This window comes from Hoplias malabaricus, chromosome 3, assembly GCF_029633855.1.
Source record: "Hoplias malabaricus isolate fHopMal1 chromosome 3, fHopMal1.hap1, whole genome shotgun sequence".
NCBI classification, from domain to species: Eukaryota; Metazoa; Chordata; class Actinopteri; order Characiformes; family Erythrinidae; genus Hoplias; species Hoplias malabaricus.
In genome coordinates, this window is record NC_089802.1 from 28221556 (window position 1) to 28245540 (window position 23985).

Sequence of the window (23985 nt, forward strand, 5' to 3'; positions counted from 1 at the left end):
CTTGATCGTAATTTTGCTCATTGGAATTACTGCGAAAAATCAGGACCAAAGCCCAACACTGAAACGATTTCTAGAAAGAAATGTCTCCTAAAATGAAGCTCCCCTGAAAGTTCTGGCTTGTGACTCCAGGAACACAAGCATCACTTAACACTTAAGCATCTTTGTATTGGTCGATATGTCACTATGGAAAACCACACAAACATCCTCCACGTTTCCTACCCTCCTCCAAAAGTTACATAGTGCATTTTCTACAGTGCATAGCCTGGGGTAGCAAAGACAAAGGCTGTATTCTCCCTGTTACAGTGCAGTGGAGCATCACTGTGATTTTGGAGCTGACATTTGAAGGTAAAAATACTACCAAGTGTTGTTTTAATAAACCTATGTTTTTTTATGTATTTTATAAATTCTATACATATATTTATGTATTTATATGAAGTCCTGCTGGTGACAGCCCTTCTGAGAAAACGTAGGCAGGAGAATGACTTAATAATGTGTGGGTACAAGTTAAAGTTCACATAAACACAACAAATTAATACGAAGCATGTGAGAATTAAATATGTTGCAGTGCAATGTGCAGCTGTTGCCCTTTTAAAGGAACACTATGCAATATTTGTACCTTCAAACTGCAGCTTCAAAATCATTGTGATGGTTCACTGACCAGTAAAGAGGAAAGCAGAGCTATGCTACTTCAGGCTCAGCACTCCAGAAACTGCACTACATGCTAAAAAAATTATTACACTCTGAGGAGCCCCAGGAGAAAACAAAAAACAAATCTTACCTGGTGTTCCTTTAAAAGATAAGTCTGAATAAACCAAATGGTTAATTGTAATTAAATGTTTAATAGTAATAGTTAAGGTTTAACCAACGTTTTGAATTAGCTGAATTATATTTATGTTTTCAAACAAATTAATAACAGATTTACTGGATTTTTAAAGGCTCTGAACTCATAGAAATTCCAAATCATAATTAAAGGCTGACACCCAGAAGCATGGATCAGTACCAAGAACCATTTAGAAACCTTTGTTTTTTAAGATATTTTGTTAATGTGTTTCAGGGTGAAAAAAGAAGTGGCCTTTTCTGTGCAGCATCATTTTTACTGTTGAATTATATATTTATGGCCTGAGAGTGAGTAGAATACACCTCACACAGATAACTTTAGGCATTTGAATATTACCAACAACATGAACCCTTAAATGTTTGGTTGTGTGCCTCCACGCTGTAGGAGACACCACCATAGACCTATATTTGGATTAATGAGAGAGTATAAATATTAATTTATAATGTCCTCATGTTCCTCTATTCCCCATTTTCTCTTTTATCCTCCACCTCTCCATTATCTCTCAACTTTTCATTGCTCCTCTTTCTCTCCCCCTCCTCCCCTCTGTGACATTAAGTTCAAACTTGACACTGATGTTGACTCACTGTGTCACCTCTCTCTCTCTCTCTCTCTCTCTCTCTCTCTCTCTCTCGCTCGCTCGCTCTGAGGACAGAAGTGCCTGCAGACGCATTTCTCTCTTAAGCCCTCCCTCTCTCTCTCTCTCTCTCTCTCTCTCTCTCTCTCTCTCTCTTCTTCCATTCTCTCTCTGCTATCTCTCCCATGTATAGCCCATTGTCAACAAAGAGAACAAGCAGGGCTTTGGAAAGAAGGGATGACTGTGGCCCCACGTTTTCTGACGTGTCGCTGATCATTCAACATTAGGTACGTTTGTATTTTGTCCACTTTTTTAGTTTTTACTTTCACCATCAAAGAGAGGGAGTGTGTGTGTGTGTGTGTGTGTGTGTGTGTGTGTGTCAGGGATGAATAAGGATGGAGCCAAAGGGCAGAACCAGGAAATGCTCACAGATGAGTGAAGGCTGACAAGTTCTGGAAGTACGACACACCTTTGTCAGGTGATGTTTGGACTGTGAGCTCCAAGGAAGGATTCTGAACTTGGTCAGTTTCTTTGCGGGCGATGGCCTGCTGTCACAGTGCTTTAGTGTAGTAGGATCATATTTAAATATCAATCTTGATATTAAACCGATGGCCTTCTCTCCAAATCTGTGGTGAAATCAATGTGTCATTGAATACACTGAGAGATGGGGATCGCTGTCTGTTGAAGTGAGAGTTCAGTTCACAGAATTTATTGTTTATTTACCGGCCACTGACTAACAATATAAACAATATATTTTTTGTAATTTTTCTATTATTATGCTGTTATTGGCACCTGTTTTAAGCTTAATCCTGAACTAAAGAGTGTTCAGGCTTTTTCCAATCAGAGGAAAATATAATACAGGTTTTGGCTTAGTCTCCATCTGTGAAATTGCAGGTAAATCATTATTTCACTCAAGAATATGGAAAAGCAATGGAATTTTAGACGCTTTGGTACTCATCCAAACATTGTAAGGTCAGATTATTTGGCAGCACATAATTTAGCTGTCATCTGTCATAGATGAAAACATGATGGACATGTGATGGAGGAATAATTGTTTTTTATATCGAAACAACAATTTACAAATGTGCCGTTTTCAAACTTGCAATTTTAATCTCAGTCAAAATATTGGTATGAAATATCACAGCTATTTTACTCAAATATTACAGACACTGTGCCTGCTTTCAAACCAATCTATATCTATAATAATAGACAGTGTAGCTATAATTAATATCCTTAATATCCTTTCACTAATGTACGTGATGCTCTCAGTGGTAGAGGACGAGCGGTGTATGAATGTAGAACACGGGAGGAAGCAGTGTGTCCGTGTAACAAACTCCATCTCTATCTGTCAGGGTGATGCTAATTCACTTTAATGCCAGACATGTGTGAACTCATGCTTACACTCTTTTCTCTCTCTCTCTCTCTCTCTCTCTCTCTCTCTCTCTCTTTCTCTCTCTCTCTCTCTCTCTCTCTCTCTCTCTCATTTCTCTCACTATCCCGCCTCTGTCTTTCTCTCTCTCCCCCTTTTCTGGGTCAAAAAGAAGACTCCGAAATCAGGAGTCAGGGATCAGGAATCAGCTGTTTGGTGGATGTTGGTTACAGCATTGTTTCTGTTCTCTCTCTCTCTCTCTCTCTCTCTCTCTCTCTCTCTCTCTCTCTCTCTCTCTCTCAGGCGAGTGTATGATGTATGAGAAGTTAACCATGCTGAATCTGCAAAGTAGTTCAAACTGGAATGGGCCCAGTGACTGGTATCATCAACAAAACCCAGTGTCTACTCAACACACAGGTGACCACAGTTTCAGTGTTTACATTTCCATGGAGATTACGCATCCTTTCTCATCCTTTCTATTCTTATTCATTTACAATCATCAGTGTGGGTCGGCGTGGTACGATCTTCCTGTAGATCAGCAGGGCCTGCTTTTCCAAAATCTAGAAGATTTAAAAAGAAAAGACAGAGAGTTTAATACAATGCTTGCTCTAATATTTAACAGTCATCCTACTTCTACATCACACAGTTCCAGTGCAGATAAACAGGTTTAGAGATGTGTTCTTATTTGATTAAAACCAGTTATCTCTAGTTAACTTTGATAAAAACCTTTAGGTGTCTATAGAAAGCATATGGTTTTAATATTTTGTTAAAAAAATGTATGTGAATGCAATTCTATTAAATTCATTAACAGCATTACATTAATTAATTTTGAACCCATTTTTAAGTTTAAAGGCAGAGTTTGTGTCATGAGGCCTGAATATACGAAGCTAAAATATCTTATTAATTATTAATTATCTCACATTTAAACTAACAAAGGATCTCTATTCCCTGAATGTCCTAGCAGTGACCTCCCTGTAAACACCTGATAGGGTTCTTTTGAATTTTAAAGCTGTGATATGAGCGTAAAAGCTAAAGCGTAAAGCAGCTGTGACTTTGCTGGCAGTGTCGGAGGGCTGTCTGGTGGAGACGGATGGAGGGATGGGGATAAGAGGAGGAGGAGGAGGAGGGCAGGTGGAGAGAGATGAAGGTGAAGAGTCGCAGCTGCGTCTGCAGCTGAAGAGGAAACTGCAGAGAAACAGAACCAGCTTCACGCAGGAGCAGATAGAGGCCCTGGAGAAAGGTGAGAGCTGATGGGGTTTGTTCTTCCTCAGATTTGTAACTTTATAAATATCCATCGACGTGGATGTTGTGTTTCAGTTAATCATCAAGGTCCTTTTATCCTGCAATAGGCACTGATCCTGTCATATCAGTGATTTTGGCATTATTTGGTGTTAATTAATTTTATCGTCTTCATCCAGTGAAAAACAGGTATCTCCAAAATAATACATTTACAGGAGAAGAAAAATATATTCTTAACTTTCAGTGGAAGTCAATATATAAAGATTTAATTCAGAGTAATTCTGGAGCATTTCTATTGGTCCATTCGTCATGAAATGTTCACACAGTGTGAAGAACAGCTGCTGTGTTCAAATGATGCCGTAAACTAAAATATCAACAAAAATGAAGATACATATTTTACTTTGGACAGTGATAAAAAAACTTAATTAATTTCAATCTATACTTATTACAGAAATGTGCTGTGGACTCAGTACAGTGTACAATCACAGTGTATTTTCTTCATTATTCCATAAGAGACGGTATAATATGTTATATTAAACTTATAATCTTATATTATATTAAACTCTTATATTAAAGAGTTATTTTTCTTTATCCAAAGTTCTATATAAGATGTTATTAAATTCAATGTACATTTAATGTTAAAGATAAAATAATAGCCCGAGATTAATGTAAAGGAATAACAGATCAAATGCTCTGCAGTATAATAAATTATAAAAATAAATATTTTATTTTGACCTAATAGTCACAAAAAAACAAAATCTCATTTAGAGCTTGACGATACGGGCAAAATTTATATCACAATATATTTCTTAATTTCAGTCAATACAATATAATTTCAATATCGATGTGAACGATAAAAAAGCTACAGAAAATCTGTGAAAAGAACTCAAAGCAACATGACGTCACCATCAAACAATAACCTCTTGGCTTTGTCAATATATATATTTTTATACCACATTTTAAAGTGAGCGCTGAGCTAATGACAGCGCCCCCTAATGACATTCAGTCATTGACAGATGCTGTAAATAATATGTACTGAAAATATTGAAATACTGAAATGTGTTTGAAATCATATCGTTGTTATTTAAACATTATTTATATTGCGATATATATTGATATTGAATTATTGTCCAGCCCTAACCTCATTTAAGTGATTCTTAAATATAGTTTGCCTTATTTGTAGTTACTGAGGAGAGGATTACTGTGTGGTTTTGTGTGATTCGGAGTGATATTGTGTTAACAGATTTCAAACGGCGTTGTTGTCTGCAACACTCGCGCACATAGCGCTTCTCCCTGGCTGACCTACTAAAGCCTGCCATCACCTCACACACACACACACACACACACACACACACATACACACACAAGGAACAAACCAATGCACAACACTGCCTCAATCATCACACACAACTCAACCCCCACCCCCTCAACCCTATCCCCTTTTCCTCAATATGTGTCTGCGCTAAAGCTCTGCTAATTAGTAGCTTCATGGAAAAATACTTAAGGCAAAGAGGGAGAGGGGGGATAAATGAAGGAAATAATGACAGGACATTAATGAATAATGGAAGACAAAGGACAAATGCGTCTGGAGGGCCGCAGCACGTAGTAGTAACTTGAGGCAAGTGGCAGCGCTACATAGCCTAGCATACACTGACTGAGATTATGCAACACGTAGCCAACTAAATATTTACTGGAAATTATTTTGTTGTTGTTTTATTTTGATACTTTTTTATGTACTGCTTTATTATTTAAAAAATTGACTTGTTTGTCTTGGAATATTAATAATTATATTTTCCCTCTTGAACAATTATTGTTATTCTCAAAATCAAGTATATTATGAATGTATTCTTAACATTAATTTATGTGTCCAAATGTTGTATATATTTCATTATACAGAGTTTGAAAGGACACACTACCCTGACGTCTTTGCCCGAGAGCGGCTAGCAAACAAAATTGACCTCCCAGAAGCACGTATACAAGTGAGCAGTTCCATACAGTACATGTTTAACTACAGACTCCATATACAATACCATTACTAGTACAATATCTACCACTTTTACCATTGGTCTCTTCCTGTGGACCACTCAGGGCAGAAGTGGCCCTGACATATTTGTGTTTTTGTGTGTGGGGGTGTAGCGCTATGTGTAATTGACACTGTAGTGTTGCTGAAGTTTTTACACATATTAATGATCCACTAGACATATAAAATCTGGACAAGAGCAGTTTTGAAGTCAGAAACTGCCTGATGAGTTGGAATTACATGATCCTTTACAGGTGGCACGGTGGCGCTGCAGAATCCCACTCCGGGTGACTGTCTGTGAGGAGTGGGGTGTGTTCTCCCTGTGTCTGTGTGGGTTTCCTCCAGGTGACTGTCTGAGAGGAGTGTGGTGTGTTCTTCCTGTGTCTGCATGGGTTTCCTCCTGGTGACTGTCTGTGAGGAGAGTGGTGTGTTCTCCCTGTGTCTGCGTGGGTTTCCTCCGGGTGACTGTCTGTGAGGAGTGTGGTGTGTTCTCCCTGTGTCTGCATGGGTTTCCTCCGGGTGAATGTCTGTGAGGAGTGTGGTGTGTTCTTCTTGTGTCTGTGTGGGTTTCCTCCGGGTGACTGTCTGTGAGGAGTGTGGTGTGTTCTCCCTGTGTCTGCGTGGGTTTCCTCCGGGTGACTGTCTGTGAGGAATGTGGTGTGTTCTCCCTGTGTCTGCATGGGTTTCCTCCGGGTGACTGTCTGTGAGGAGTGGGGTGTGTTCTCCCTGTGTCTGCCTGGGTTTCCTCCGGGTGACTGTCTGTGAGGAGTGTGGTGTGTTCTCCCTGTGTCTGTGTGGGTTTCCTCCGGGTGACTGTCTGTGAGGAGTGTGGTGTGTTCTCCCTGTGTCTGCGTGGGTTTCCTCCGTGTGACTGTCAGTGAGGAGTGTGGTGTATTCTCGCTGTGGTGCTCCGGTTTCCTCCCACGCTCCAAAAACACACGTTGGTAGGTGGATTGGTGGCTTAAAAGTGTCCGTAGGTGTGAATGTGTGAGTGAATGTGTGAGTGTGCTTCACCCTGCGAAGACACCCCCTCCAGGGTGTGTTCCTGCCTTGCGTGATTCTGGGTAGGTTCCGGACCCACCACGACCCTGAATTGGATAAGGGTTAAAGACAATGAATGATTTTTTATTGCTTGAATTAACACAAATCAAGCATCAAATTTAAAAACTTTTTTTTTAAATCAAGTTTTTAATCAAGTGTGTCCTGAATTAAATTTAGGTTTTGGCCAAGGATTTTCATTCTTGCGCAGACACCATTCGTCTACAATAGCACCCCAAATGAAAGAGGTCGCAGCTAATATACCTCCTTGGATTCATTGAAAGTGATTTCAGTGTCTGAAAGTCGTTTGTGTTTTTGGGGCTCATTAGTTCCTGGTCACACCATCGAAGCCCATGTGTGGATATTTGTGATTGGCTTTGACTGTCTGCCTGTCGCCAGTGTTCTGCGAGTGAACAGTGTCAGGGTTTATTCTGCAGACCATAGCCAGGCCGTGTGAGCCCAGTTCCAGCTGAGTCAGTGTGTTATTGGGGGAAGCCCTTCTGTGCTCCCACACACATTGTTTACTTCACAAACACAATGAAGCCGATATGACAGCTCATCAGTTCCATCTGCCACATCCTTTAACGTAAGGCCTGATTGATTGACAGGTGTGGTTCTCCAACCGAAGAGCCAAGTGGAGAAGAGAGGAGAAGCTGCGGAACCAGAGGAAGTCGGGTGGTGGGACTTCCTGTGGCCAAACACACACCCCACTGAGCACGTCCTTTAACCCGGCCGTCTACCATCAGCAGCACAGCAGCGGCGCAGGTGGGCCATATGTATACAGAGGTCTCAGTGGCATGGATGTAACTTCCACATTTCCAAAACTACTATGGAAAAATTAAATGTTATATTTCAGTATACCAGCCCCACTTGAATCTTGAATATCCTGTTTGTCTTTAGGGTCCATGCTAAGTCAAAGTGAGGCCACTCTCCCCAGCTACAGCTCACTCTCTGTGTATTCCGGAGTCCAGGTAGGATTTTTACTTCATACATAAGCGAAGAAATGGAAATTAGTGAAATGAATGAGCTGTGCTCTGAGAGAATAGATTTCCTGATTAATATACTGTATGTGATTATACGGCATGTTCAGTGCTGAAGAATCCTTCAGTAAAATGTTCCTGAGGTATTGCACTAGTATTTCAAAATATATGTATTATTGGCTGAAAATTAAAGACTTTCGGAGGTGGCTTTGAGAGGCTATTTCTCAAACGTCTGGTTCCATTAGCCACATGGAGAACTATCCTGACTCAGTGAGATTGTTAAGAAATTAGCATTTAACATCAAACCTGAATGATTTTAACTCTTCAGATCAGGTGAATATTGGTGTAATTCCCTTTGGTGCAATTAACATATATTTTGAGCCACTAGAGGGCAGACTAAAACTGATCACAGCTAACTGAACACTCAGTGATACGTAAAGACCCTGGACACAAATATTTTGGCCTGCTCTTATTTGACTCTGGAGCTGTTTTTAAATCTGCATAACCTCTGTGCCGGTGCTCCTTATCTGCAAATGGCTGTTTTCATTCCAGATAGGCAGAAGCAAACATGACCAATAGCTTAAAGCTGGACCTGTACGGAAAAGAATAAACCCACCAGCCTTTGTGCATTAGGACATTAGTGCCCTCTTGTGGCGTAAATTGGGAACTGACATATTTTTGAACGTCAGTAAAGACCTCATACTGTACAAAGATGTATTTCAATTATATATATTTTTTTTTCTCTCCCCATTCTCAATCCCCTGAATTTTGTTTTTAACGTGTTCTCTTGTGTGTATTTGGCCTTTTATGTTCAGTCAGCCCCCCCTCAGTCTGCCTCCTCTTATTCATGCATGCTCCCTCCCTCCCCCTCCACTCCTCGATCTTTTGAGGCTTCGCCATATCCCTCGCCACACCTCCCTCCTCCTCCAGCAGCCAACAGCAGCACAGGTACGTTTCCTGCTTTTTTTCATTTGCCGTCACAATGTCGACAAGAGCTGGTGCCAAAGGTCCACAGCATTAACTCTGGGTGGAGATGACCTTTTGAGGATAAACTTTCACGTGTGTCCATCTTAAAAGCAGAGCAATAAACTGGTCAGCCATAGCATTTAAAGCACTTGTCTGATACTCTATTGGTATGTGGCACCACGAATCTAACAGCAGGTCCTTTAAGTCCTGTATGATGTGAGGTGGGGACTTTATCACAAGGGACATCTATGTTTTAAGTATGTTTCAATTACATTGTGTAAAATACTAATATATTGTAGAACATGGACTGTTCAACGCCTCATACACAAACTATGTGGTGTCTGTTCAGTACCAATACAGTCTAAGTATTTTAATATCTATTTTTAATTATTTATATTCCTCCCTGCAGCAGGTTTGATCTCCCCTGGCGTTTCAGTACCAGTCCAGGTTCCAGGAAATGAGCAGAACATGGGCCAGAACTTGGGACAGTATTGGGCCAGACTTCAGTGAGGATGAAGAGAAGAAGGAGGCAGGAGAGGAATATAGCGAGAGAGAGAGAGAGAGAGAGAGAGAGAGAGAGAGAGAGAGAGAGAGAGAGAGAGAAAGAAGCCGTGGGCGACAGAACGAACCTCTCACTGGGTCAGTGTAGAGAGCTCCTTATTTATTTTTATTTATTACTTTACCCATGACCACAGGTGATATCATTTTTGGTGATATTGTGATAGTTTACTTGATATAATTTGACGATGTTTGATTATTTATTTACTTTAAAGTGCAGAAACGTAAATTTAGTTAAGTACAGTAACAAAGCACTTGTTCTTGTTATTTCCAAACCCTGATGATTAGTAAAAAGAGGCTGTGCCATACGTTTTTATTATATTTTTGAGTATGGAATACAAGAGGAAATATTAGCATGATAAAATAAAATACATTTGATGTATATGTCAAATAATATATTTTTTTGATAGATATGTATAAAACGCTTCATAAAAGTGACCCTTTTTTAATTCACACGGGAGATTTATGGGTTTCTGTTATTTGCTTTGAGGGGGCAATGGTGTAAACACAATAATCAGAAAACACCAACAATACTTACAAATAACCTTTATTGCACAAATCTAACATATTTGAGTTCAATCACTTTCAAAATTCAGATTGATATATGAACCCATTTATCGTACCCTGTGTTAGATTGTGTTTCACTCTCTTTTTCCTCAAAATGTGCACTTTTTGAGTCCAAGCTTTCCGAGCTTTCGCCCACGGCCCGAGAGAATGATGCTTGCACACAAATGATACTTAGAAGGTTTTATGGGGAGCTAAACAATTGTGAAATGCCATGAATCTGTTTACAAAATGACGGGTGAGAACTTTTTTAGAGTGAAGGCCTCAGCTTTAAAGACAAAAATGTAATATTTTCTGACCATGATAAAATAATAAAAAAATGATTATATGTAACACACTGTGAGGACACCGATACTAACGCTGTGATGACTCCTTTTTTTGGAGTCATAATAAAGTCTGATACAGACCAGCTCAAGCTCTGGAGACAGGAAAGGGTTAATCTAATGAACATTATGGGAAATACAGGGTGTGTATTTGAAATGTTCTGTCTGTTAGACGGCCTAAACCTCAGAGAAACCGGTTATTACCCTGAAACTTTTTCATCTGAGCCACATCATGGTTCTTACTCAAAAAACAAAACAAAACAAAAAAACTTGCACTTAAGTGAATGACTATCACTGATTAATAAAGAGCCAACGACAATCATCACTAGTCTCCAGTGCATCCCCAGCATGGTTTATGAAGCGCCAGACAATCACTTTACTTTTCCTTTCGTGACTGTCTTCAACTGTCTTTTCTCTCGTTTTGCTCTTTTTCGTGTAAACGTCTGTCAGTCTGTGTACCCCTCCTTGTGTGATATTTCCTGTGGTTGTGGGTGTGGTAGCAGGTGTGTTTTTGAAGGTGTGACTCTAAACGTTTTCTTGTGTCAAACAGAAACGTGTCTCAATTCCTGTTAACACCCATGATGTATATGCATTAAACCCTTTAATAAAACAGATGTGATCTCCAAAACTCTGAAGTGCTTTGTGACTATTTAAACGACACACTGCCTAATGCCTCCACGTCCTTTCAGACCCGAAGTGTTGGGTTGTTCTCGTCACAGTGGAAAGATAGACACACAGCTGTGGATGTGCTCAGATCAGGAGCAAGGATAAAGCGTGACGTTCTGCTGTCTCTCAGTGATGAAAGCTTTAAGTGCTGTTAATCTGATGGAGACAGGGTTTTCGTGGTTGTTGGGAGTCTCACTTTCTTTTTTCTTTTTTTTATTACATTTTAACTCTGTCATGACATTTTCCCTTCGTAAAAAGGATATGTCCTTTTTTTCCTGAGTAACATTTGATCACAAAATAAATATAAAATTAATATTGGTTCAGTGTAGTTTATTCTGATTTATTTATTTCTTTTTCAACACTTCTGCTTTTAACTGAGCAAGATTTCAACATGATTCCTGTTTTTCTACAAAATGAGTTATTTTCTTTTGTGCTTGTTTGTAATACAGTTTCCTTTTTCCCAAGCTATATGGCATATCTACATTACTCAAGCTGCAAAGAGTAGTTCCTCATTTAAGTTTTCTTGAACTGAGCTAATCGGATTGATCCTGAACGCCACAAAGATAGGGCATTCGTGTTCATTGTATTTTCAGCCGTAATCAATATAAAATATGAGTAAAATATGATTCTGACAGAACACAGTCATTTCCTACTTCATGGCACTGGGCTAGCAATGCTAGGCTAGCTGCTATTTGTCTATCATTATCTCTCTCTCATACACACATACTCTCACCACTAATAGCATTATTAGCTTGGCGCTGGGTGGTTGGGAAGAGTGAAGAGAGAACAGCTCTGTCTGCTCTCTGCTCTAAATAGAAATGACTGCGTTTATTAAAAGCAAAGATTCTTTCTAAGATCTTTCCTCAGCATTTACTGTTACTTAGCTGTCGCGCTCCTAATTTTTGATTAGTTTTAATGATTTCTAATGTGATTAAATCTGTAATAAATATCCAACAAATCCCAGCAGTTTCCTGTACACCACAGTTGCAGCTCTGTTACTCTTCACCGCAGCTATAACTTTCATAAAAAAAAAAAGCATGCAGCCAGCTTCAGTTGGGTCAAATGAAGCCACACGAGTCAACACCCTCGTTGTTGTCATACATCTTAAGTTTCGAGTGTCTTTATATTGTTTCATATTAGCCCAAGGTGTTCCAATCCTAGTCTACACCGACTACAAACCTGAGCAACAGCTAGCTATTTTCAGATAAAAATTCATACTTCAAGAACCAAACAAGACCAAAATTCGTACTCCTCTGTCAGCTCAGGATTGATGCAATCCCATTCCCCCAATTTGTGTTTTAAATCTGTTAATGGAGCGTGCTATATAATGCAGATATAAAACCTCATATAAATGTTTTGTTTGTATAAAGTTCTGGAGACCTGCATTCGTTTGTTTTTCCATGGTCCAAGCACACATATTAAAGGTAAAGTTGGTCATGTGAAATGTCCAAAGTCGTGAGTGGCAGGACATGGTCTGGTGCCCTGTCCTGAGTGTGTTCCCGCCTTTTATTGTCACCTCTTTTCCAAAATACCTTCTGTATGTTGAGCACACTTGTGCAGATCATCCGGGTGATTATGGCAAGTCCCTTATGTTCCAAATAATGTAAAGCACTTTGAATGTCTAAAAATAAGCGCGATATATGTGTGAGGTGTTACAACATAAAGCATGTAGCTGCTCAGTGCTTGGTGTTGTCATCGTTTCCTGCGCTTATATGGATGGTTATTTTAAACTTTACATTTCATATGAACATGTGGCTGCTTCTGTCAGTCTGTGTGTAATGAGAATTGTTCTGATACAACATCCTGTTTATCCTGTCTTGTGATTAATATTCTTAACTTAAAAAAACACATAGAAATATTCAATTGTGTATATAATAAACAAAAGGGAATTTGCATTACATTTTTAGATGATTTTCTAATCTTCAGACCGTGTAATACATAGAACTATAACATTTACATTTAAGTTTCATGGCCAAATGTTTGAGGACACTAATTCATCCAACAATAATTCTGAAACTGAAGGCTGTTAATTAGGAGTTTGTTCCTCTTTGCTGTAGCTTCTGCTAACTTGGGGAGGCCTTACACTACATTTTGAAACATGTACATGAGGATTTGATTTACATTACTGATGTTGGAAGATTAATATATCCACAATATAAAATAAAATAAAACAAAATTAAAATAAATATATATATGTAATTTACTCTCAAAATTACCATTCCCCTGTGCAATTACAAATATTTTAAATCCTAAACTGACACTTATTGTGGACATATTAATCTTACAACATCAGTAATGTATATGTATATATATATATATATATATATATATATATATATATATATATATATATATATATATATATAAATCAGTGTTTGATTAAACAGATAAACAGCAACAAAAAGGAACTGGAGGGCAGTATACATAATGAAATCAAGCTAGGATATGTGTTTACACAACTGTTGTTTTGACTTCAGTTTAATGGGTAATACAAGAAGGATATACACTTGTTATATTGTCTCTCTTTTCTCTCTTTCTGTCTTTTAACTTGTGTAATTTGGGGCTGGACCTGATGATAAATAAATAAATAAATAAAGTTTCACCATGCATGATATTCAGGTTAAAACATACAAAAAACAAACATAAAAAGGGAAAATAAAATAAAATATAAGCTACATTATATATTAAATATAATAAAAAATATAAACTCAGTCATGACCCAGTCAGGCCAGTACTTGAGAGTTAATTAGATAATTTTTAAGGGAATTTGCTGGTAAAAGTTGCTATCCTATAAGTATGTAAAAATTGTAACTTACCCTCTCACATTTAGCAGGCTGGTGATTCTCTTTAAGGGGGTGCTGTTAGCACTTAAATTGCTTCTGAAAATACAACAAAGTTCAGTGTTAACTATATACTGTTAACTCATTTTTTCTCCATTCAACATAACGGCTAAATATTATTAAATTAGGCCATTAATAGAGAGTTCAGTACGTGCAGCAACGTAGAGATGACTTCTTGTTATAACAACTTTCAAAAAAGTCAAGCCAATCAGTTTTAAGAAATGATACAAAGTAAACCAATGTATTTATTTCATGGTTTAAATAATCAGAAAATTTATCAGGTGCAGCTGCTACCCGTTCTGAGTGGGTAAAAATATCAAACTCTGAAAATAGTTAACACCCACAAGGGGACAATATGGTCAAACAAATCCTCCAACACAGTGGTTAAGACCACAAATGATTTCATCAAATCTCCCAAGATAAATTAAGACAACTACCAAGAACCACTCAGAAACAATGACCTGTTCATTCATTCATTCATTATCTGTAACGACTTATCCAGTTCAGGGTCGCGGTCGGTCCAGAGCCTACCTGGAATCATTGGGCGCAAGGCGGGAAAACACCCTGGAGTGGGCGCCAGTCCTTCACAGGGCAACACAGACACACACACACACATTCACACCTACGGACACTTTTGAGTCGCCAATCCACCTACCTACCTGTGTTTTTGATGACCTGTTCAGACACCCGAAAAAAGATGACTGACCTTTCAAAGAGAGAGATTTAAATTCTGATTATTACCAATTATTAGCAACATTATTTTAAATATTAATGTTTATTGATGTATTACTAGCAACATTATTAACAATAAACAAAGGGATATCAAGGAAGACAATGCTACAGGAGTTGTGAAAGACAGATTACAGAAAGAAGCATGTGGATTTGTAATGAGCAAAATAGTGTCAGGGAATCTTCCAAAGAAGAAGAAGAAGCAGAAGAAGAAGAAGAAGAAAGAGTTAAGAAACAAAAGGCAGACTTCCCTTGTGCTGTAGCAGTTAGTTTACTTTTGAGTAGGACCTGTTCACAACAGAGGAACTTGGAGTATAAAAAGAATGGGGTATTCTTTATTTTTTTGCTATTGATCACTCCTGCTCTGTTTTGTCTCTTGGGGAGGAGAGAGAGAGAGAGAGAGAGAGAGAGAGAGAGAGAGAGAGAGAGAGAGAGAGAGAGAGAGCTCCCAGACAGAGAAAAGCAAAGAAACTGCAGGAAGCGCAGCACACTCAGGGTTGAGGATGGATTTATAACAGCAAATTTTTAAATTAAATTTAATGGTTAAAAAACAAGCAAACCTGCTTTTTATGGTTTTCGTGCTGGTAAGACCTGTGTGTGTGTGTGTGTGTGTGTGTGTGTGTGTGTGTGTGTGAGTGAAACAGAGAGAGAGTGGGAGATGTGATGTTAGTGTGTATTTTTGCATGTATTTTATCCTGGCAGAAGGCAGGCAGCTGTATGCCTGTGAATCATTGTTTGTGGTATTAGAGCTGAATGTGTGTGTGTGTAGGGTGGGGGTTTATTGACTGTTTTGTGCTGTTAGGCTGATGGAATGATGAGGTCCTGGTCTGGTGTGGTGTGTTTCTCGGCTGCTGTGCTGGTGGTCCTGGTGTATCCCGGCTCTGTCTCTCCTGTTCCTGATCAGTACTCCCGGGGTGTGGTGAGTGTTAATAACTGCTCAAAATATCATCATCATTCAGCTTTATTCTGGAGAATCACACCTTGTGTTCGCTTCCATAAGACACAGGGCTGTAAACAAAAGCAGGATCAGGGTCCTGTAATGTGAAGTGTTTAGGGCATATCTATTTTCTGGTAGTTGTAAGCAAGTAAAAAAAATAAAAAATAAATAGAGACTCTATTAGAAATTTATTAAAAATAATTTTCATTGTATATAAAAATTTCAACTAATTCTTTTTAAATATATGTATAAATTGAAAACTGTGTTTGTCCATTTTATTTGTGCTGTTAACAATTTTACAATAGACAGTTGAAATGTCTTTGTGAGAAGCAGCAATAAACTTTTACTAAACTCCTAAAATATTCAGAGAAAAATGATTAAAATTAAGCGTTTATAAATCATTTTTGGAAATTTTCCTCAAACTGGATGAACCTGATTATTTGCTTCAGCCGTCAGCATCACAGCCACCATCCTCCAGTTCACATGATTTGTTATTCATGATTCATAATTCATAATTTACCAGCTTCTCCATTAGGGCTGAGCTGTCTTTATTCAGCAGTTCCTGTTGGAAAGTTTCCCCAATTCCAACAGTGGACTTCTGAGTGCTCTTAGGGTCTTCAGAGAGTCTACTACACTCATGGACATGGGCCAGACAGACTAAAAACTTACCAGCGCCTCAGGCAATACCGAGGCAGGTGTTTTTAGCAGCTTGTCAGACTCCTCCGATTACAGTCCCATCTGGTAAAGCTGTCAAAGCTTTAGTTTTATCATCAGGAGAATGCAAGTTTTGTCCCTGGTATTAACTGTCCACTCTCATATTCACTCTGTCTGGGTGTTGGAAGCCCTACCCTCTCCCTGTTTACGATGCTAGCCAACGTAAGCATCTGTTAGCTAGCTAACTCAGAATTGGCAGTTAGTGTTCTCCTTCAAGTGTGTTGAAATGTCCAGTGAGATTGCATTAACTGCTGTTTAAAACTGTGGTAATTTCTTTAAGACAAACTGCTGAAAAATATTTGTTGAAGATCTATTTTTCCCAAAGAAATATATAAGGGATGTAAAAAAAACAACAAAAAAAAAACAGATAATTAGAAAATGAAATATGACTAAATGTTCTGCACTTTTCAACTATTAATAAAAAATTAAACAAAAATGTGAAAGACTGATAAATGACTCATTATTTCAGATTTGTAAACAGAAAATGGCTAGGGAATGAAAGCAGGAAGTGCTCCATCTGTGTACTGTTGTCAGGGCAACAAGAGTGGACAGGCTGAACCGTCAAAAGGAGTCAACTCCCAAATAATCGGTTCTTCTAGTGTCTGGGAGCCAGTCGTATCATCTGTTTGCCGAATATATGTGAGGTTGAATCCATTGGAGTCAACTCAGTCTCAGTTTGCAGCTCACTTTGAGGTTAAAATATTAAATAAATGCAAAATGTATTTGATGAAATAAAATGCCCATATTCCTTCCATAATTTTGGAAGTTAACATTTTTTAATGTAACATATCTTTTAAGCTATTGTTTATGAAAATGTGTAACAAATAATAAAATATATTTAAAAATAGTAAAACTTTTAAAAATACATCACTAAACAGAGGCATTGTATTTAATGGATTAAAGTTTGGCTGATTATTATTATTTGTAAAAATAAATAAAACTAGACTAAAATTAGCACTAATTAAATTAGTAAAATGAAAGTAAAACCAAGACACATTTTAGTCAAAAGACTAAGACTAAATCAAAATCAGCTCTCAAAATTAACAGTCAGAGGAAACTTGTGCTGAGGGGAAAGTGTCCCTCGGTTAAATACCTTTTAAGAGTACTTCTCTCCTGTTCCTGTGTTAGGATTGGCTGAGCAGGTATGGGTACCTACCCCCTCCTGACCCACGAGCAGGGAAGCTGCAGACCAAAGCAGGAATCGAAAAAGCCATCAGACAGATGCAGAGATTCGGAGGCCTGAAGGAAACAGGACAACTGGGTGAATGAGTCCTTTTATATACTACGTCTGTGAAGACATCTTGTTACACTGCGTAATTATAAATCTTATAAGAGTCAGTACACAATCTGTATATTCAAAATAAAGAGGGTTTAAAGCAGTTTATCAATGTAATCAGATGTTTTAGCAGCCTGGTTTCTTGGCATTGAATGTGTCTTCAGACAGCATTGCTTCTCTATTGAAAATTCATTAATGATGATAATATATTTTTTGTCCAGAGCCAGGCTTTTATTACGCCCTGGGAGCACTGCATTAGGAGTGTCCATTTCTGGAATCCATATATTGATCTGCACTCTTGCATTTATGAGCTCTCTCTCTCTCTCTCTCTCTAGACTCGGCCACTCTTAAACTAATGTCCACTCCGAGATGCTCGCTGCCGGACATTGTAGGAAAGGAGGACATGCTGAAGAAGAGGAGGAGGAGATATGCTCTCTCTGGGCTCCGCTGGGAGAAAAATGTCCTGACGTGGAGGTCTTTGTGCTCACATATCCGTTACTCTTACAAACATGATAAATACTGCCTCTGCCTCATGCAAGATGGTGTATTTACAATCACATGCACAATCTGAATGAAATGTTTTCATGATTTTCTAAATGAAATTAATTTTTTGCAATTTAAAGCAATCACCTGCAGAGTTGATGATACTATTAGAAGGGAAATTTATTTTCTCATTTTAGTGTATTTTTTGTACAGAATGTGTACTAATATTTCCTTAAAAATAACTGACAGTGTGCAATTAAAGCAACACTATGTAGTATTTTTGCTCCACTGAGTAATAAGGTGGCGCAACAGGTAGGGGTTGCAGTCACAAAGCTTCAGGGTTCTGGAGGTTGTGGGTTCGAGTCCTGCTCTGGGTGACTGTCTGTGAGGAGTATGGTGTGTTCTCCCTGTGTCCACGTGGGTTTCCTCCAGCTGACTGTCTGTGAGGAGTGTGGTGTGTTCTTTCTGTGTCTGCGTGGGTTTCCTCTGGGTGACTGTCTGTGAGGAGTGTGGTGTGTTCTCTCTGTGTCTGCGTGGGTTTCCTCCGGGTGACTGTCTGTGAGGAGTGTGGTGTTTTCTCCCTGTGTCTGTGTGGGTTTCCTCCGGGTGACTGTCTGTGAGGAGTGTGGTGTGTTCTCCCTGTGTCCACGTGGGTCTTTCTAAAGTCTTTGCATGTGATTATGTGTAAAGGAAATAATACAGACACTGATTTAACATACTTTATCTTTCTGTTTCTCTGCAGTGTGCTGAACTCCCCCTCTCTAACTCCCAACCTCAAGCCTGAGCTGGTGAAGTCACTGATGTTCCACGCTTTTAAAGTGTGGAGTGACAACACCAACATCCAGTTTAATGAGGTTAGCGCGCACCAGGCAAATCAGGCAGATATTAAAATCTCTTTCTCCCGCTCTCTTCATGATGACGGATATCCATTTGATGGTAAAGGAGGCACGCTGGCTCACGCTTTCTTCCCTGGAGACGTGGACATTGCTGGGGACACACACTTCGACGATGAGGAGACGTGGACGTATGGAGTTCCAGACAGTGATGGTACTGACCTGTTCACCGTGGCTGTGCATGAGTTCGGACACGCACTGGGCCTTTCCCACTCCTCTTCTGATTCCTCCATCATGAAGCCGTACTACCAGGGCTCTGTGGGAGATATCAGATACTACAAACTGCCCATGGATGACCTCATGGCCATCCAGATGCTTTATGGTGAGAGTTTTTCATTCATTGTCTGTAACCTTTATCCAGTTCAGGGTCGCAGTGTGTCTGGAGCCTACCTGGAATCACTGGGCGCAAAGTAGGAACACACCCTGGAGGAGGAGCTAGTCCTTCACAGGGCGACACACACTCACATATTCACTTACACACTCACACCTACGGTCACTTTTGAGTCTGCAATCCACCTTCCAACGTGTGTTTTTGAAGTGTGGGAGGAAACCGGAGCACCTGGAGGAAACCCACTTGGACACAGGGAGAAAACACCACACTCCTCACAGACAGTCACCCAGAGGAAACCCACGCAGACACAGAGAGAACACACCATACTCCTCACAGACAGTCACGCGGAGGAAACCCACACAGACACAGGGAGAACACACCCCACTCCTCACAGACAGTCACCCGGAAGAAACCCACGGAGACACAGAAAGAACACACCACCGTTCAAAAAGAGTAAAACAGTTCAAAAACAATAGTTTATAAGTTTCATGTACAGTAACATACACCTCAATTATGTACCACACTGCTCTCATATTTTTAATAATAATAAATTAGAGTATTTAATTGTCACTTCAGAGGTGGTGGTTTCCTACCCTCCTCCAAAAGTTACATAGTGCAGTTTCTGAGGCGCTGAGCCTGAAGTAGCGATGACAGAGTCTCTATTGTTCTTCGTACAGCTCAGTGGAGCATCACAATGATTTTGAAGCTGCAATTTTAAGTTTAAAAAACTACTTAGTGTTGCTTTAAAGCTTTTTTTTTAAAACACTGAGTGAAATACATCCCAGGTTCTCAGGACGAAACCCTCAGAGCTTTGGCCCCTGGAAACTTCCCACTCTTCGCCCATGGTGACTTCAAGCCTGTTACCAAGGGATTAATAAAGTGCTCCAAAAAAGTATCTAACTATCGGTTCACAAAAATAAAATGGAGCAAGAACATGAAAGATTTTTAAAAATCAGAGAGCAAGTGGTGCGATCCAATCACCAAACAACACACACCATCACCTCACACAGGTAAGAGGATAAGTAAAAAGGATGAGTAAAAAGTACCAGAACTAAGAAAAAAGTATGTTCATTCACTCACTATTATTGTAGTGCACTATGTAGGAAGTAGGCAAGTATGAGTGTGAGCCCATATCTGTTCTGACTTGTTTACAGGGCATAAAGAGTACAGACCCACACCTCCTCCTGGTGGACGGTACACTCCACGGCTCCCTGAGCCTCCCAGCACCCGACGACCATCAGGAACCCTAAAGTGAGTGGGTTTATATATTAGTATTTATGTAAAACCATAGAAAGTGTCAACAAATATATATTACTAGCCAAAATATCCGAGATTTTGAGTACTGTTTTTTTTTTCAGACCTGACCCTAGCTTCAATGAGCGCTGTGAGGGAGGATTTGATGCAGTGGCCAACATCAGGGGAGATGTGTTCTTTTTTAAAGGTATTTAATCCTGAAGCTTTGTATTATCTCAGTGTTATAAACTTCTCAAGACAAGTCACAGCTGTGTTTTTTTTCTGTGGTATATAATCAGGGCCATATTTCTGGAGAATGCAGCGATCTGGTTCCTTGGTGTCGCTTGCTCCTGCTCATATCACCAACTTCTGGATTGGACTGCCGCCCGACACAGACAAGGTCGATGCTGTTTATGAAAGAAAGACTGACAGTCACATCATCTTCTTTATTGGTGAGTAAGAGTAAAGCAGGGCCTCGGATATTAAAAAAGCCTTCGTGGCAGGATGCTTACATTTAGTCAGGTTCTCCATAATATCAGACAATTTAAATATTATAGTATACTGCAATATTGTGCTCTGTAGATCCTGATGTAAGGTAGGAGACACTTTCGTGTAACAGTTTGTGACAGTGTCCTGATGAAATGACCAGCTATAAAATCTCTTTATATTAACTTGTAAGAGTATAATTTTGGAGAAACATATCCTTATTCTGGAATGACTTTATGCTGTAGAGAGGTGATGTAAAAGCATGGGATTAGAACATCATAACTAGTGTAAATAAGCTTGTGTTGCAATAGGTGTATTTTTATGATATTCAGTTTGTGCCTCGCGTAGGTTCTAAATTCTGGGTATTTAAGAACACAGAGGCTCTGCCCGGTTACCCACGGCCTGTGTCAGAGTGGGGCATGAGGACTCATCAGGGCCGAGTGGTGGACAAAGTAGAGGCAGCATTCGTTTGGGCTCATAATGGGAAAACATACCTGTTCAGTGGAGGAGAGTTCTGGAGATTCACTGAAGGTCAAGAAGGCACAAGGCCACAAGCTGATGCAGAGTATCCGCGAAACGCCTCGCTCTGGAAGGGAGTGCCCAGCAACCCAGACGACATCATGAGCTGGAAAGGTAAAGAAATAAATACTGTTTTATTACAGTCACGTGTAAAGGTTTGTACAACTCATGTCAAACAACCAAGAGGTTTAGTAGATTTTTATACAAACCCTGATTGTGGAAAAGTACGCTGCGATACAAGGAGAATCACAGGTTCTTTTTGTTGATCATTTCCTACAATCCATATGAAAGGTATTTCTTAAACAGTTTACCACAAACAAAGCAGCTTTTATGAACAAGTTACTATTCCTCAGCATCTGAAAAAAAGCAGAAATATAAACTATGTATCATCGCTGTGCAATGAAAAACACGCATCTCCAAAATAGTAGTTTTACAGCAGATGGGAACAAACTTTCTTAACTCTCAGTGGAAGTCAGTGTAAAAAGATGTTATTCCATATCATTTTGGAGCATTTCTATTAGTCAGTTCATCAATATGGAGGACAGTGATGATATTTAATGTTTCCCCAACACTAAACAAATCCAATCTCCTTATTTCATTTGTCCTCTTATTTCCTTTTTTACTGTCCTTCCCGTCCTCCCACAGGTGGAAGTACATATTTCTTCAAGGACAACTCCTACTGGGTTCTGTCCAGTGGAGGACTGGAGCAGGACGTTATCGCGCCCAGGTCGACTGCAGTTGATTGGATGCATTGTTCCGCACCAGCCCCAACCACCCAATCATCAGCCAGGCGTCGATTAGGGGGCGGGGACTGCATCTGTGGCAGAAGCGGTGCCACGGAAGTTACTCAAAATTCACTGAATTTTATCCTGTTTTTAACACTCATACGCTGCCTCATTCTGCTGATCTAGAGCTGGCGGAAAACCTCAGAGTAACACACTCAGTTAAACTGAATTTCAAACATCACACACATCTGTTCTGCAGCACATACATATAAACAAGGAAAACAGACCATTCAGGCTTTCAAAAGTGCTACAACTTTGTATCTATGCAATGTACGTTGTCCATTATTGAAGTCATAAAGAAAACATTGAGTCAGATACCATATAAAGTACAGGGGTCTTAGCCATTGTATTAGTAAACTGTATTATATTAGAGCACAAATAATTACGAGCTTTTGCAGCAGTTGACACAGTAATTTATTTTTTAAAGTGTTATTCTCTAAAGAATCATTTGACAGTTAAACAGCACTTATATATATATTTCATGCAGTAATATTACGGCTGTTTCTGAAGGTTACCATTTATCCATCCATTATCTGTAACCGCTTATCCAATTTAGGGTCACGGTGGGTCCAGAGCCTACCTGGAATCACTGGGCTCAAGGCGGGAATACACCCTGGAGGGGACGCCAGTCCTTCACAGGGCAACACAGACACACACACATTCACACCTACGGACACTTTCAAGTCACCAATCCACCTGCAACGTGTGTTTTTTTTGGACTGTGGGAGGAAACCGGAGCACCCGGAGGAAACCCACGCGGACACGGGGAGAACACACCAACTCCTCACAGACAGTCACCCGGAGCGGGAATCAAACCCACAACCTCCAGGCCCCTGGAGCTGTGCGACTGCGACACTACCTGCTGCGCCACCGTGCCGCCCGGTTACCATTTAGTCAGTGTAAAAGAAAGGGCCTTTCTGTCGGGTTGGTTTTGGGGGAGTGCACGTGCACATTGGCCAAGTGCTAGATCAACAGAACAGAAATTTGTCACATCATTTTTGTATAACGTCTGATTTTTCAGATACGCCTATATCCCATGTTCTACTCAACTCACAAAATGGCTGCCTTCATTTATTAATGCATTTGCTTCCCTTTCCATTCTCCAGCTCCTGACTGAAATATTTTGATACTGTTTTTTTTTAATGAATTCCAGCTTTTACCCATTTATTTTATTTTTTACTTATTTGAAAAAAAATGCAAATAATAAATGCTTCATTTTTATATGTTATCAATTTTAAGCATGGAGCTGGAATTGATATGAAAGTTTTTTTTATAAAGTATTTAAGACTTGTATTCTATATATTAAAAAAAAGCAGTACATGTGACTGTTTAAATTTATTTTCCTGCTGTTGGGCCATTGTTCTCTCTCTGAATGTGTTGGTTTTTCCTGCGGTTTATTTTGAGCACACCTTTGTAACAACTTCCTTTTAAACCCTTTTTTGTTACATAGTCACTGTCCTTTTAAAAACAGCTACATTTTTGTCCATTTTTAGTTTACTTAAAAGTCACTTCCATTGAAAGTTAAGGTGTATTTTTCCTTCTCCTGTAAAATTACTTTTTTTGGGAGGTACGTTTTTAATTTGGACAACGGCAATATTTTAAACTGGTTTAAATGTTTTTCGAT

The 23985-nt window shown here is 39.3% G+C and overlaps 2 protein-coding genes across 4 annotated transcripts; both read left to right on the forward strand.

Annotated features, from left to right (window-relative positions):
• Positions 1 to 3095: 3095 nt before the first annotated feature.
• Positions 3096 to 11061, forward strand: LOC136691807 (paired box protein Pax-6-like). Of its 2 annotated transcripts, none has more exons than XM_066664623.1 (7): positions 3096 to 3198; positions 3845 to 4021; positions 5917 to 5999; positions 7687 to 7843; positions 7979 to 8049; positions 8874 to 9006; positions 9434 to 11061. In XM_066664623.1, exons 1-7 carry the CDS (start codon positions 3096 to 3098, stop codon positions 9532 to 9534), a joined length of 825 nt encoding a protein of 274 aa, XP_066520720.1. In that variant the 3' UTR covers positions 9535 to 11061. The 2 variants fall into 2 exon arrangements, with proteins under 2 accessions (XP_066520720.1, XP_066520721.1); XM_066664624.1 differs by having other exon boundaries at positions 9437 to 11061.
• On the forward strand, positions 9601 to 23601 carry mmp25b (matrix metallopeptidase 25b). Of its 2 annotated transcripts, none has more exons than XM_066664622.1 (10): positions 9601 to 9663; positions 15507 to 15623; positions 17484 to 17616; positions 17967 to 18105; positions 18857 to 19329; positions 20493 to 20589; positions 20697 to 20779; positions 20871 to 21023; positions 21406 to 21690; positions 22222 to 23601. In XM_066664622.1, exons 2-10 carry the CDS (start codon positions 15516 to 15518, stop codon positions 22485 to 22487), a joined length of 1737 nt encoding a protein of 578 aa, XP_066520719.1. In that variant the 5' UTR covers positions 9601 to 9663; positions 15507 to 15515; the 3' UTR covers positions 22488 to 23601. The 2 variants fall into 2 exon arrangements, with proteins under 2 accessions (XP_066520719.1, XP_066520718.1); XM_066664621.1 differs by lacking the exon at positions 9601 to 9663 and adding an exon at positions 14926 to 15032.
• The last annotated feature ends 384 nt before the right edge of the window (positions 23602 to 23985 follow it).

What these genes read in the sequence shown, in the direction of transcription:
- LOC136691807 (XM_066664623.1), top strand. Translation starts at nt 3,096, where the DNA reads ATGTATGAGAAGTTAACCATGCTGAATCTGCAAAGTAGTTCAAACTGG. An exon ending in GATAGAGGCCCTGGAGAAAG is followed by an intron (nt 4,022 to 5,916) that starts GTGAGAGCTGAT and finishes TTCATTATACAG; the next exon opens with AGTTTGAAAGGACACACTAC. An exon ending in CTGTGTATTCCGGAGTCCAG is followed by an intron (nt 8,050 to 8,873) that starts GTAGGATTTTTA and finishes TTTTATGTTCAG; the next exon opens with TCAGCCCCCCCTCAGTCTGC.
- mmp25b (XM_066664622.1), top strand. Translation starts at nt 15,516, where the DNA reads ATGATGAGGTCCTGGTCTGGTGTGGTGTGTTTCTCGGCTGCTGTGCTG. An exon ending in AAAAATGTCCTGACGTGGAG is followed by an intron (nt 18,106 to 18,856) that starts GTCTTTGTGCTC and finishes GTTTCTCTGCAG; the next exon opens with TGTGCTGAACTCCCCCTCTC. An exon ending in GGCCATCCAGATGCTTTATG is followed by an intron (nt 19,330 to 20,492) that starts GTGAGAGTTTTT and finishes ACTTGTTTACAG; the next exon opens with GGCATAAAGAGTACAGACCC.